This window comes from Hydractinia symbiolongicarpus, chromosome 9, assembly GCF_029227915.1.
Source record: "Hydractinia symbiolongicarpus strain clone_291-10 chromosome 9, HSymV2.1, whole genome shotgun sequence".
Classification (NCBI taxonomy): Eukaryota; Metazoa; Cnidaria; class Hydrozoa; order Anthoathecata; family Hydractiniidae; genus Hydractinia; species Hydractinia symbiolongicarpus.
In genome coordinates, this window is record NC_079883.1 from 6,938,123 (window position 1) to 6,951,968 (window position 13,846).

The 13,846-nt window shown below is 34.1% G+C and overlaps 1 protein-coding gene across 5 annotated transcripts in view; it reads right to left on the bottom strand.

The window, feature by feature from the left end:
• The window catches only part of LOC130657083 (splicing factor YJU2-like), a 34,904-nt gene that overhangs the window by 2,342 nt on the left and 18,716 nt on the right, over positions 1-13,846 (bottom strand). For 2 of the 5 annotated variants that reach the window (XM_057460051.1, XM_057460050.1), the window contains exons 7-10: positions 13,401-13,494; positions 13,085-13,172; positions 12,867-13,014; positions 11,579-12,794 (exon numbers count right to left, since the gene is read on the bottom strand). In XM_057460051.1, coding sequence (XP_057316034.1) covers positions 12,447-12,794; positions 12,867-13,014; positions 13,085-13,172; positions 13,401-13,494 — 678 coding nt within the window. In that variant the 3' untranslated portion in view covers positions 11,579-12,446. Of the gene's footprint in view, positions 1-3,463; positions 9,274-9,296; positions 9,936-11,578; positions 12,795-12,866; positions 13,015-13,084; positions 13,173-13,400; positions 13,495-13,846 lie in introns of those variants that run through there. The other 3 variants (XM_057460052.1, XM_057460054.1, XM_057460053.1) reach the window with 3 other exon arrangements.

The window sequence follows — 13,846 nt, forward strand, 5'->3', positions numbered from 1 at the left end:
TCCAAAACAAGCAAAAGAAGACTGCTTCAACGTCCTGTTAAGTGATCGCCTTCTACAATCTGCGAAAAGTCGAGGATATGCCACCATAAGCAGAAAGTTACCATCCGAAACCTGCTGTGCATCCAAAAGTCATCAGTCCTTGGTCGTGTGCTATTTTATCTTATGACCTAGGTCCCCAGTATCTTCCGGAGCTATTTTCCAGTTCCTTTTTCTGGAACTTTCACTTCATTTGCGAGTTAACATATTTGTGATCTTCATATTCACCCCATCAAACCATCATCTCTATCCAAAAGGTAAAAAGAGGGAAAAGAGAAGGGAGGGAAAAAAGAAGGGAGAAAAAAAAATGGACCAAAGCCAACCCTCTCCTGATGATATATTCAATTTTATTGATACTCAGTATGATCAAATTAATCGAACTGAAAACTCAGATGGTTTTCAAACGGTCGTCCCAAAGGGGACAGAACGAAAAGAAACTTTCCATCAAAAAGTACCAAAATAACATTAACCTGTACCATATTCCCAAATCTTTACACAAAAACGAAAACTTTATCAAAAACTGAAACGCTGCTAGCCACCTTTAAATATTTGGTTATTTATAAGTAATAATTTAATATTTATTTATTTTTTGATGAAAATGAATGATCTTTGAAAACTTAAATTTTCTCTTTCTTTAGAATGAACCAAAATTGAAAAAAAAAAAAAAAATTATTGGAAGATGGAGGGTGGACCATGGATGGAGGATTGGGACAGAGAGTTAGTATCTGCACCAAAAGCAGCTTTTTGTCTCCCATTGTAAACCTAAATAAATAAATATATAAACACAAAAAAGAAAAGAAACCAAAAATTTTGTTGTTTTGATTCATTGTTGAAAATGTTTGGAAAATCCACATTGATGGAGACATTGAAAGAGGCTTTTATCAAAATAGGTTTAGTTAGGAGTTCAATTGCTGCAAACTATAAAAACGTTATTGAGAGTATAAGCGAAGAAGTTGATAGCAACTTATCTCTCTCAGACAGTTCTGGAAGTGGTTGGAGAATTGCTGATAAGACAGCATAGGTTATCCATCAAAAACTTGTTGATTCAGCTTTCAAGGAGCGGCTGTTTGGTTAACATGGATTTTATTTTGCATGATGCCAAGGAAGACGGTGATAACTCTAGAGCACTTAATAGTGTTTGCGCAAGGAAAAAACTTTACATGGTCTGAACTTTGAAAAATTTGATGAACCAACAGCAAGCGATTTGGAATTTATTGATGATATGTCGTTGTATTCCGAAAAAGAAGAAAAAGTAAATACAAGGAAAAAAGAAAACGTTGTACCGAGATTGGCTTTAAAAAGAGAAGGAGAGTAAAAGTTGATGACCTAGACGTTGATTTTGAAAAAGAAACAAAACTAACAAAAACAGGCAGTTGAAGAGCAGAAAAGAATACAAAACAATCGGTGAGTGTTCGAAGAGTGGTAATATAGCACTTGTCATATTTCTTGTGTTTTTTAAATACTTAATTAATCTTTAATTAATTTTTATAGTTACCTGATAAAAGCGACAACAATGATGATGACGATGATGATGGTGATGATGATGTGGTTGCGATGATGATGATGATGTTGGTTGCGATGGTGATGATGATATTGGTGATGATGGTGATGATGATGTTGGTGATGTTACACAATTACAATTACTAGAGTATAAAAACGTATCTTTCTTCAATATCCCTATGGAAATACCAGATGATATAGATGATATAATAACTGAACATCCCGAACCCATGGAAGAAGTATTACAGGAAGGAAAAATTAGTAGTGAGAGACCAATAAGCAAGAAAGAAAAAAAGAAGAAAAAAGGAACAACAATCGGACAGCGAAAATATCCCAATTGATATAATGAAGAGAGAGACTTTAATAAACCTATGTCACAAACAAAACTATAATTATAGAAAAATACCACAAATAAAAAACAAATTAAACAAAAAAGAAGGAATAGATTTTATGGTTAGTATGTTATTATTATTGAGCTATGGAAAATATTATCCAAATAATTTTGTGCAATTGGAAGATAGCATACCAGAAGAAAAACTAATATGGACGAAATCTAAATAGCAGACATAAAAAAATGGACAAATACCTGCATAAAATACGAAGGTAAATCTTCTATAATGTTAATTATATATATATTAAATCAAAAATAAAATAAAATAATAATAATAATTAATGATAATTTTATTTTTTGTGCATATGGGTGTGCGACGTGATTTAGTTTTACTTATGGCGGGTATAACGGTAGCTACGGCAAATGTGAATGAGCAAATGTAAATGAGCTAAGAGACGTCCAAAAGAGGAAAAATATTTCTAAATTATTTTTTGATACCCCTTATGACTTAGTGAGCATCCAAGAAACGCATACCACAGAAGATAACCAACAAACCTGTAAAAAAAAAGTTAAAGGGAGAATCATACTGAAACAATGGTAGCTACAGCAAATAGTGGTTGAGCGGCAGTGTTAATTAAACCAAATAGCAATATTAAAGTAATCAATTACAATTACCATATGAATGTTAGATTAACATTATAATCGAAATACAAAATCATCTTATTTAAATTGTAAATATATATGGACCAAATAATCCCCAAGAACAGGAATTCTTTTTACAGTAATATTAAAAATTTTATAAATGCAAAAACGCAATTGTATATAGTCCTGGCACCGGGCACAGTCACGGCACAGTTAAGGATAGTTCTTACTTTATTAACATCTTTTGAATGCCTTGAAATTAGTAAAAAAAGATTCAATGGTTATTAATAGAAGAGATTTTGTGGTTATTGTACTTCTGGTTGGTTCCAGGCATTATTTTTGGCAGATCTGGTATATTTACTTAAAAAAGCAAATAAGTAATAATACACAAACGAACATGCACCATTAACCTCCTGAAAATACTCTATTCAACAACTAAGCAAGTTCCTTCTGGAGTTTGGCTCGCTACCTTTTCAACAGCAACATCCGACATCCGACTTTGGTGGGACAGAAAACCCAGTTTACGCTATCACAAGAATCAGGGATAGCATCCTCATAACCGTCAAAGTCAACGTGACGGTTTCCATATCTTTCTAGAAGAGTGAATAGAACATTCTAGTTGTATTTGGCTACAAGTATGACACACTTAACATGATATTTACTCACTTGATGTATGATATTTGCTGCATGATTAAGATTTGCTTGATGATGTAAGCATATTTTCCATGGAATCATCTAGTTTATGAACAATCAAGAAGCACTTGTAAATAGTACATAAGCACGAATGATTTCTTGTTAGAGTTAGTTGTAATTTTAGAGTTGGTGATTAAAGAAAAAAATATAACTTCAACAGAACTAACACGTAGGTGACTGTTGGAGCCTCAAAACGAGAAACATCCATGGAACGAGGCATCAGAGAACCTGAAATCATTCAAGGTGACGTACAAAAATGTCACAAAAAGACGGGACCACTGTTTTTTGTAAGAAAATATCGATGGCGGTCGCAATTGTCTCCAGCAATGTCAATGGACTTAGACTCCACATAGGTGCCAAACGATACTAAACCACCTACTTGGAGAAAAAGCTACGTTCTACTTTTTACAAGAAACACATCTAAACGATGCCGACATAAACAAAAAAAACTTGGACAGGCTCTGTAGCCTACTCGCCTTTAATCAACAACTCAGGCGGAGTAGCTACACTTCTTCCTAGTGACTCCAAAGCTGACATTACTGCAGACAGTAGGGGCCGCTGGGTCTCTGCGCGCGGTATTATAAAAGGAAAAAACATTTTTCTCATTAGTATTAATGCACCTTCTGGTGGTACACATGCCAAACAGGAGGAACGTAGACTTTTTCCCACCGACTATCTCAAATGCTCTTAACACCTAGCAAAAACAAAATTGTTTGTCTGGGAGGCGATTTTAATATGACTACACACCCTGAAGACGGTGAACAAAATGAACAAAAATATAACTGCTGCCCTAGACCTTCCTTGCAACGTCTATTGGCCAAACTACAGGTTGAGGATACCTGGGGTGTCCTTAACCCACACGAAAATTTCTACACATTCTTGCCACGCTGTAAAACGTGTACAAGGATAGACAGATTGTACATAACAAAACAACATTAACCGAACATCGCTTATATCACATATAACCCGACAATAATGACTGACCACTACAATTTGGTAAAGACAAAACTGAAGTTGGGCAATCTCGACCGAGGCCCCGGCTACTGGCATTTTAACAACGACTTATTAAATAATGACACCTACAAAACTTGGCAGCCACAGAGACTCAACTTTTCGTCAATTGAGAAATGGGGAGAACAAGGAAAAAGCTACCTAAAAAACCTATTCGCTACGCCTCCGACTTTAGTTAAAACAAAAAAAGGCAAAGAAGACACCTCAAAAAATCCCTAAAAAATTACCTTAATAAACCCATCCTTAATGGAATTCAAATTAACACTTTAAAAACTACCTGACAAGCAATTAATACCAAAGAGTCTCAAGCAGCCAAAATACGCTGTAAAATGAATTGGAAACTAGGTGGGGAAAAATGCACCCCCTTATTGTTTAACTTGGAAAAAAAGTAGGGATGATGAAAGAAATCTTTCCTCCCGCAGTCGTGAAGACGGTACAACTGCAGACACAAACCCAGACATTACCCGAGAAATAACGGAATTTTACACTCCACTGTATACAAAACAGGAGACGAACAGGACGGATCAGGACCAACTCCTGCTCAGACTACACTCCAGAATACCGGAAAATCTACAGCCCACGTTAGAACAGGACATCACGGTAGACAAACTAGGGTAGTTTTTGGACTGCCAAATGAAGTGACACTTTTATTTTTCTAAAAGTTATACCATCAATAAATATGTTGTGTCAAATCATTTAAGCATCACACCAAGTGACTGCAATAGCCTTGTTTTTGAATCCTTACATACAATTTGTTATCCACCTGTACCATCCCATGTTACAACAACAAGCATTGTCACACCACAGATTTCACAATCACCTGTAATTTTAGAAGCTTGCGCAGTTACAAAAATGCCTTCTCCTACACCACCACCTTGTAGTAACATGCCAGACAGTTTATTACCTGTGAATAAATTTGATTTGTCATTGTACCATGAGAAAATGAGAACTTTGAAAAATAACACTTCAGCAATTCTAGATCTCAATAAAAACGTTTTTAAATCAAATAGCAATTATGTGTTCCCAAAAACTAAAAGATGCTTTCGTTTTGAATGGTTTAACAAATTTTCTTGCTTGTGTTATTCACCAGCAGTTAATGGTGCATATTTACTCCTGTGTGCTTTATTTGGAAAGAAATTTCCAATCAAAATTATTAGAGGATGGAGAGACCCCTTCAATTATTTTCTTTTCAGAAGAATATAGAAAACAAAACAAAAAAATATAACAATCTTAAATTACAAACAAATGGAAAATCCAAAAGAAATATTAGAAGGTAAGTAAACAACAAAAAAGTAACAGAACAAGAAGTGAAAGATACAATTTTGAAGCTAAATACAAATAGATCTCCTGGGATTGATGGAATTCCAGCTGAATTTTACCAAACTTTTATTGAACAACTAACCCCAATACTAACCAAACTTTTTAACAGTATACTCACTCAAAAACATCTATTTATATTATATAATTAACACTCAAAAAATAGGAATAACAAACTTGATTCCAAAAAAAAGGAGACACCAAAAATATTAAAAACTGGAGACCTTATAACTCTGCTGACAGCAGATTATAAAATACTGTCAAAAATTCTTGGTAAAAGATTAACACAAAAGAATGTGGTCAGACGTGCGCCGTACCAGTCAGGAAAATATTTTGTAATATCATCCTACTCATGATTTAATTCAATATTACAAAGAAAAAGGGGGTACTACTTTTATTATACAACAAAACAGGGTGGAACGCAACTTCATTGGAAAGACATTATAAGCAATGGGTTTTGAAAGTCCCTTATAAGCTATATAGAAACATTACACAAAGATGTTAAAGCCACCGTTTCAGCAACCTTCAAAGTTAATAGGGGAATAAGACAGGGATATCCCCTATCCCAACCATTATATGTGCTCTTAGCAGAGGTAATAGCCAGATGTATGAGGACTGAGCCAAAGGTTAGAGGAATATATCTCCTTGGAATACAGAACATAAATTGTCCTAATATGTGGATGATACAACACTTTTTCTTCAAAATATAATATCTTACAATGAAGCTTTAAAAATATATGACAAGTACAAAAAGGCGTCAGGTGCAAAACTCAATCAGGAAAAAACAATTGGCCTCGTAATAGGAGAACAAAAAACAAATTTTAAAACACACTAGCGATTTTTTGTAATTCTCAACGTCCTTTACCAACAACACGACTACCAAGAAAGCTTCTTTTATTCATTAAGACTTTATATGGCAAACATGTACAAACATGTAATTGAGACAAAATAAAATTAAAATAGCAGCAGAGAGGACAAAAGATATCGTTCGGAAGGAGTATGGAAGTACTGGAAATATCATTGATATTCCAACTAGTTTTGATGGTACTTGGCTTAGTCACGGCTGGACTGCTAATAATGGTGTTGTATCAGCTATTGCAGATTGTTCTTTGCAAGTTTTGGATGATACATTGAAATTAAGACATGCAAGCAATGCCCCGATATGTCAGGGAAGAAAGAAAATGGACTGATTCAAAATATTGATTATTTTATCACCGCTTTGTCCTTTCTTCTTATTATTTCTTATCTAACCCATGTTTTTTCGTTATGATCAAAGTGCGGGAGTAAGTAGACATGTGCGCATCATACAGAGTGTTAAAGTTACATTGTTACTACGGTGACGAATTAAAGTTTTTTTTTCAGAAGTGTACCATACGTTTTAACTCACTGAACCCCAAAAACGCATATATGCGTTTTTAAAAACTTCTTTGAATTCCCTACAGACGCATATATGCGTTTCATGCTAGTGTTTGTGTGCTCATAACTAAAAAACTAGTGATTAGAAAATAAAATTTGTACCAAAATAATCACAAAAATATTATTGTTAAATTTCCGATACATTTAGTAAAGGTTCGTGGTGACAAACTAGGAGAGAGGTTGAAAAAACTTTTACTAAAAATCTAACAGAAAGTTTATTTTACCTATAGAAATTATGTTCTTTAGTTTTTGTTTCAACTATGTCGTTTTAATTTTCTTGTACTCCATCTTAGCGCATTGTGTATCATGACTTTAGAAAGAAATTATTTACCTTTCAAAATCCTTGTTTCCATCAACATAAGTAAATATAAATTAATAAATGTTCAGAAATATTAATATTTCAGTGTGAATTTTTATGTTTGAAAACGAAGTTTCAGTTAGAAACTTTCTACCACATCCTTCGCAACTCTAACCATTACTTTATGGAGATAATACAAAATCTCAATATGCTTATTGTTTCTTCGCTCAAAGTTAATATCAAACTATGTTATCTCTCATATACTATGCTTAGTTTATAAAAACCACAACGGAGTGTAAAACAGTTTGAAATTGCTTGCACATGGAACAGATATAGTCAGTTGGGGGAAAACGGTCGAAGTGTGATTCTCAGGGGAAAACAAATGAAGCAACCATATAAAACTTCCTATATTATTAAATAATTTTTAAACAGTGAAAACTTTTTTAAAAAAATTGAGAATACTTCTAGTTATTTAGCACGCTTCGACATATTTTAACCCCCCGAATTATAAACTTTCACAGAAATATATTTGTGAAGATAAAAAATCATTTAATTTAGCGCACCAACGTACAGATTTTTGAAACAATAGGTACTAACATTTTTTATTTAATGAGTTAAAAAATATCTGCAAAGGAGAGCACTGAAGATGAGCCAGCTAGTTCAGAACGTGATCCTTTGAATTTTATAGTAAACAAATTTCATATGCTATTCAATTTTTGCTTGGCTTTCATGTTTTTGGCTACAAGGGGAAATTAAAACTAGGTCATGAAATAATCAATCATTTAATGAAGTTATATTCTTTCAGAGAATGAAAATTGCTACTGAGGAAGGTTTTTCCAAGTCTACCCATTTTTGCGCAGAGGTTGACTACATAGTAGATATGGCATGAAAACTTTACCACGTCAAAAGATTTGTTTAAAGAGAAATACCACAACATATTTCGGAATGGGTTACTTAATTTCCACTTTGGTTCATTGTACTGCAGTATACGTTCAGGCTAAAACTACCTAGTTTATGCTGACAAGCTATAAAAGAACATTTGTGCATATTGTGTTTAACTGAAAAATCACTATAATACGCCAGGGCAATTAGTTATTATAGTTTTGTACTGTAAGTTTGTAGTATAGGAGTTTAATCAGGTTCATCCTGATTGTTGTTAAAGTGAGACATCCCTTTACAAGCTAACTCTCCTTTTTCGCAACAGAGCTATTGTAGAATCCCATTTTCCCCAAGAGCAATATGAAAAACTACTTAACTGCATCCCTGTCTCCTGGAGTCACATGATAAACACACAAGGCCAAACCATGCTGCATGAACAACCTACAACTCAGTAACAAAACATGGGAAAAAACTTTCACAACACTTTATAATTTTAACAACAACAACAAATCATTTGGCATTAGGTGGAGGCTCTTACAATTTGGCCACCCTACACTATTAAAAATCGCCTTAATTAATAATAACCTAAACTCTCACTGTCCACGTTGTGATAAAGGCCTGGCTGAAACACATGAGCACTGGATTTACTTTTGACCTGAATTCAAAATATCATTAAACCACTTCTAAAATTTTTAGACAAACTATACCCAACTGAACTTATCCACAGCGAGCTATCCCTGTTTTTGCTTGGCTTTTACGTTTGCCGTTACAGGAAAAAATTAAAACTAGGCCATGAAATAATCAACTTCTTTATGAGATTATATTTTCAAGAGAATGAAAATTGTAATTTTTTTTTGAAATATATACAACTGCAGGTATAACTGCAGGTATAAACACACAAACCTTCTTTTTCCAAATCTTGACACAATTGCTCGAAATGTATAGAAATACATAACTGAAAAACTGTCAAAATATGGGGAGGTGAAAGAAGTACTCGAAGGAATAATATCAAGCAACTGTCAGATAGTGAAAACATACCAGTACAAATAATAACAAAGGAAAACATCATCGAAAAAGCACATACAACTACAGAAAAATCCTGGAATCCTGGAGACGCCACATATTTTAAGTTGAATACGCTTTTGATAACCTACAGAAAATAATACCAAAACTGCAGAAATAACAAAATGCATACCAGAGGAAATAAAGTACGCATGAAGAAAACAAAACTAAACCACAAAGTAAAACTGAAATTCGACAAATATATGGATAAAATTAAAAGGTAAAAATGTTACTACTACTACTAAAAAATTGATATGATGAATCTATTTATCTTATTATTTTGTGCATGCTACTTCAAATGTCAACGGGCTAAGAGATCTCCAAAAATGAAAATAAATCTTTGGACTTTTTCTTGATCTTCCCTACGATATAGTAAGCATCCAGGTAACACACAACAGAGTATATCGTAGAAATCTTAAACAATGAGTGGAAAGGTAAATCAATTTGGAATAATGATACGGCGAATAGCAGTGGAACAAAGTGGTAGATTATTAAATATAACAATTAAAATACAAAATCAGCCGGTCCGAATTATAAATGCACAAACCACAACAAAGAAAACTTTTTCACCAAAATATAAAAAATATATAACATCAAACATTCCTTTAATAATAAATAGATACTTCAATATGACATAAAAAACTTAAAAAAACGGAACAGGTGGCACAGTATCCATACTACACCACTATGGAATTGATGGGTCAAACGACATCTTTACTGAACAGAATGGAAAAAAACAGCTCCAATGATCTAAAATATATGTGGATAGCACCAAATGGCACAATTAAAAGCAGATTGGATACTTGTCTAACAATCTATTCAATAAACAGTTGGATGGATGCCACCACTGCATGAATTCCCGCCGATCATCAACAAACCACCAAAAAAGCTGCCGCGATAAGGACACAATAGTAGAGCATTTGTTCTTGGTTTTGGATGTAGGTCTCCCCAGAAGTGTGGCACAATTTAAACCACCTTTTTGGGGAGCATACCACTTTTTATTTTTTATAGGAAACGAATCTAGACGATACCAACATTAAACTAAAAAGGACTTGGGCAGCCTCCCTAAAAAGATCAAAGTTAGCACTACTAGATAGTGGTGGCTGTTGGGTCCAGGCGAGCAGCAGAGTACAGGATAAAAGATTTTAAACTTATTAACATCTACGCGCCTTCTGGTGGCACAAATACCAGACAAAAGGAGCGCCGAAATTTTTTGACTACCTCTCCCAAACCCTCCCTATACCAGGTAGTGATGAAACCGTTTGCTTGGGAGGTGACTTCAACATGACAACTCACTCTGATGACAGTGAAACTACCGGACCATATAAATGTTACTCCCGGTCTGCCCTGCAGCAACTACTGGCTAGACTGCAGGGTAAGACACTTGGCGTTTTCTTCACGCTATAAGACACAAACACGGATAGACAGACTATACGACTATATAAAAAAACAAATCAAGAAATCCTTAATGAACCACCTGAATAAATAAATTCGCAATGAGGATAGGATTAATGCCTTAAGGACAGCTCTTAGTACACTAAATACTCAAGAAACGCAAGCAGTCAAAATACAATGCAAAATGGAATGGGAACAGAGTGGGGAGAATTGCACTCCTTTTTTCTTCAATATGGAAAAAAGTTGTGGTGAGAGGACATTCACCCCTTTATGATGGGAAGACAGCACACTAAAACTAACCCCGACATAACCATGGTAATAACAGACTACTACAGTGGACTGTATGCCAAGCAGGAGAACAACCAAACTGACGCAGACCAACTTTTACAAAAAAATCTTTCTAGGGTACCATATGACCTACATTGGAACAGGACATCACTATTGACGAGCTGACCAAAGCACTGAAAACCATTGACAAAAACAAATCTCCTGGGAGTGACGGAAGTTACAGTAGAATTCTATTAATCCTTCTTGGAACTCCTCAAAAAAGATCTTTACAAGGTTTTCTTGGACTACATAAGATCAGGTGCATGGCACACATTTTTTAAACATGGTCCTGGATTGCCAGAGTATATAGTATTTTTAAAGAACTTAGTTCTAATGAGTTACTGGAAAAATGCTTATATGATCTTACACAAAACTAAAATGAGAGTTTTAATGCTATGACTTGGGAGTGCTTGCCAAAAACACGTTACGTTGGATTAACCCAGTTAGAACTTAGTGTATTTTATGTGGTTGCAAATTTTAATATTGGTCGGAAAGCAGTGTCATGGTATACAGACAAATAAAATTAATTTCTGATAGGTACACTGTTGTCAGTTGTCATAAACTAAATATGATGCGAATAAATGTATCAAAGTATGATTCTTTAGAACCAACAAAAAAACGCAGGCAATTATGCAGAGGAAAAGCAAAGCAGAGGTCAGAAAAAAACAACATTTGAGGTGTGGTGCTTTTTGAACAGCTTTTTAATTTTTCCTTATATACAGATATATGTACTATTTATATTAGGTAAAATTTACCTGTTCGCTCTATTTTCTGCTCATATTAAATTTAAATAAAAATAAATAAGTTTTTCTCCATTTTTTTCTTCTTCGTGCTGGCCTAATTTCTTAAACCAGTTAACCGAATAACTTAAATTTTTACCAATTGTTCTTTATTATAAAAGACATGTAATAAATAAATACTTTTTGATACGATGCATCTAATGACTCCCTATGTCCATTTATAGTTCAAACTTTTGCATTTTTTAAAGCAAAAATTTTGACCTGTTTTATAAAAATTTATTTATTCATTGCATAGATCATATTTGAACTACTTATTTGTGCATTTGGAAGTGGTTATGATGAAAAGTGCTGACTAACTTTGGCCAGGGAAAGGGATATAAACTACATTTTTGCTTAGTTATTGCTATTGCAACACCTTCCTGTAATTATTAATTTTTTTAGAAGTTTTTTTGAGATACTTTATGTTAAGCTAAAACTTTGTTTGAAGAAAGTTTTTGTAAATTTTTTTCTTTATATAGGGGGATAGCCTCGTAAGGTCTATACAATATAAGTAATAGTTAAACACGTTTAATGCTACAAACACATCTTTACCTGGGGAAACTCATGCTGTACTTTATAAATGAAAAAACAGAGATTAAAGTGGTTTTTTGGTGAGACAACAGAGATTAACTTTTGTTATGGTCAAAGCGTAGCATGTTGAAATATCTTCTGATTGCAAAATTTTACAGAAAAAGAGCAGTGATGATATATATTAAGGAAATAGGACCGAAGCTACAAATTAGCTTACTTGCACCTTTCATTAATCACTTTCAGAACCACCAGATCCATAACCACCCAGCATATCCATTAATTTAGACTTTATCTTGCTCTCATCTTTCACAGTTTTTTTCATATTTAATTTATACACCGGTGGTGCTATCTCCTCTGAAATGCGTTTGGACGAACTATCTTGCACTTCGACTTGTTTCGTCTTTATTTCTTTACTCTCTGGCTCTTTTGGCTTTGCTTCTTGTTTATCCTTTGTCTTAGACTTTCTAATACGAACCATAGAAGAAAGGTCATCTAAAGGTGCTCTTAATTTTATTTTCTTGACAGGTTTTGCAGAAGGTCCTGCAACATTCTCACTGGGGCCAGGAGTTTCAATATCCTAAAAAAAAATATGGTTACCTTATTGCTAAACACAACATCCTAAAACGTTTTTCACAACAAAAATACATACATCATAGAGAATGTCAGTGACCATTTTTTTATTTGAAGAGTGCTTTGATTTTTTGGATTTCTTCTGTTTACTTTCTTCATCACTATCGTCATCTAAAATTCGTTTTAAATAACCATCCTCAGCAGAACCACCCTTGCCAAACAACTGTCTAAAAACAAACAAAAGTATTAATTTTTTGTTTCGAAAAAGAAGATTGGCATACTTAATTTCATATATACCTGACAAGCATTTCGTCATCCTGTTCTTGTTGCTCAAGAATCTGTTTTTCTTCTCTTAGATGTTCTTGTATAAGTCTCTCAGGATCAACTTAATATAAAAAAGCAATTATTTAAAATATTTGTGGGACGAGGGGTGAAATATGATTTTTGGTTGGCCTGGTTGGAAGTTAAATCACACAAGTGTGGCACATCACTCTTGCTTAATCAGATAGCATGCCAAAATTAATTCAGGTGTGTGTGGAGGCGTATGTGTGAAATCGCACATCATTCCTTACTAGGCCTGAGTGGTACACAATCCTAAAACAAATCAGCTTACTGCCAGCAATACGTTGATTCAAATCTTTTAATTCTTCCAATTTTTCTAATGATTCCATTTCCCTCTTTGAGTCTCTTGTTCGATTCTCTAAAGCCTAAGATGGAAACAAATTAAAAAAACTTGGCTATGCTAATAATACTGTTTTAAGTTAGGAAGTGTGTGAGACAACACAAGTCCACTTATTTTAAATTAAGTACAGTCAAATCTGTGTTAATAGCCACCCCTCTAAAACAACCACTTGCTTATACCAACCACATCAAAATGCACTCCTTCTCTGATTTTAGTTGTTGAACCTGTCCAGTCCTCGAAATCAGCGTCGGTAATCGGCAATTGCACTGGCACGGCTTAATTCTGCGACGAAAAACTGCAAAGGCTAATCTTTGCTGCGCGCTAACTTTGCGGTAGAAAAGTGGGGAACGTTTTGATTCATGAAACCCAAACACGAT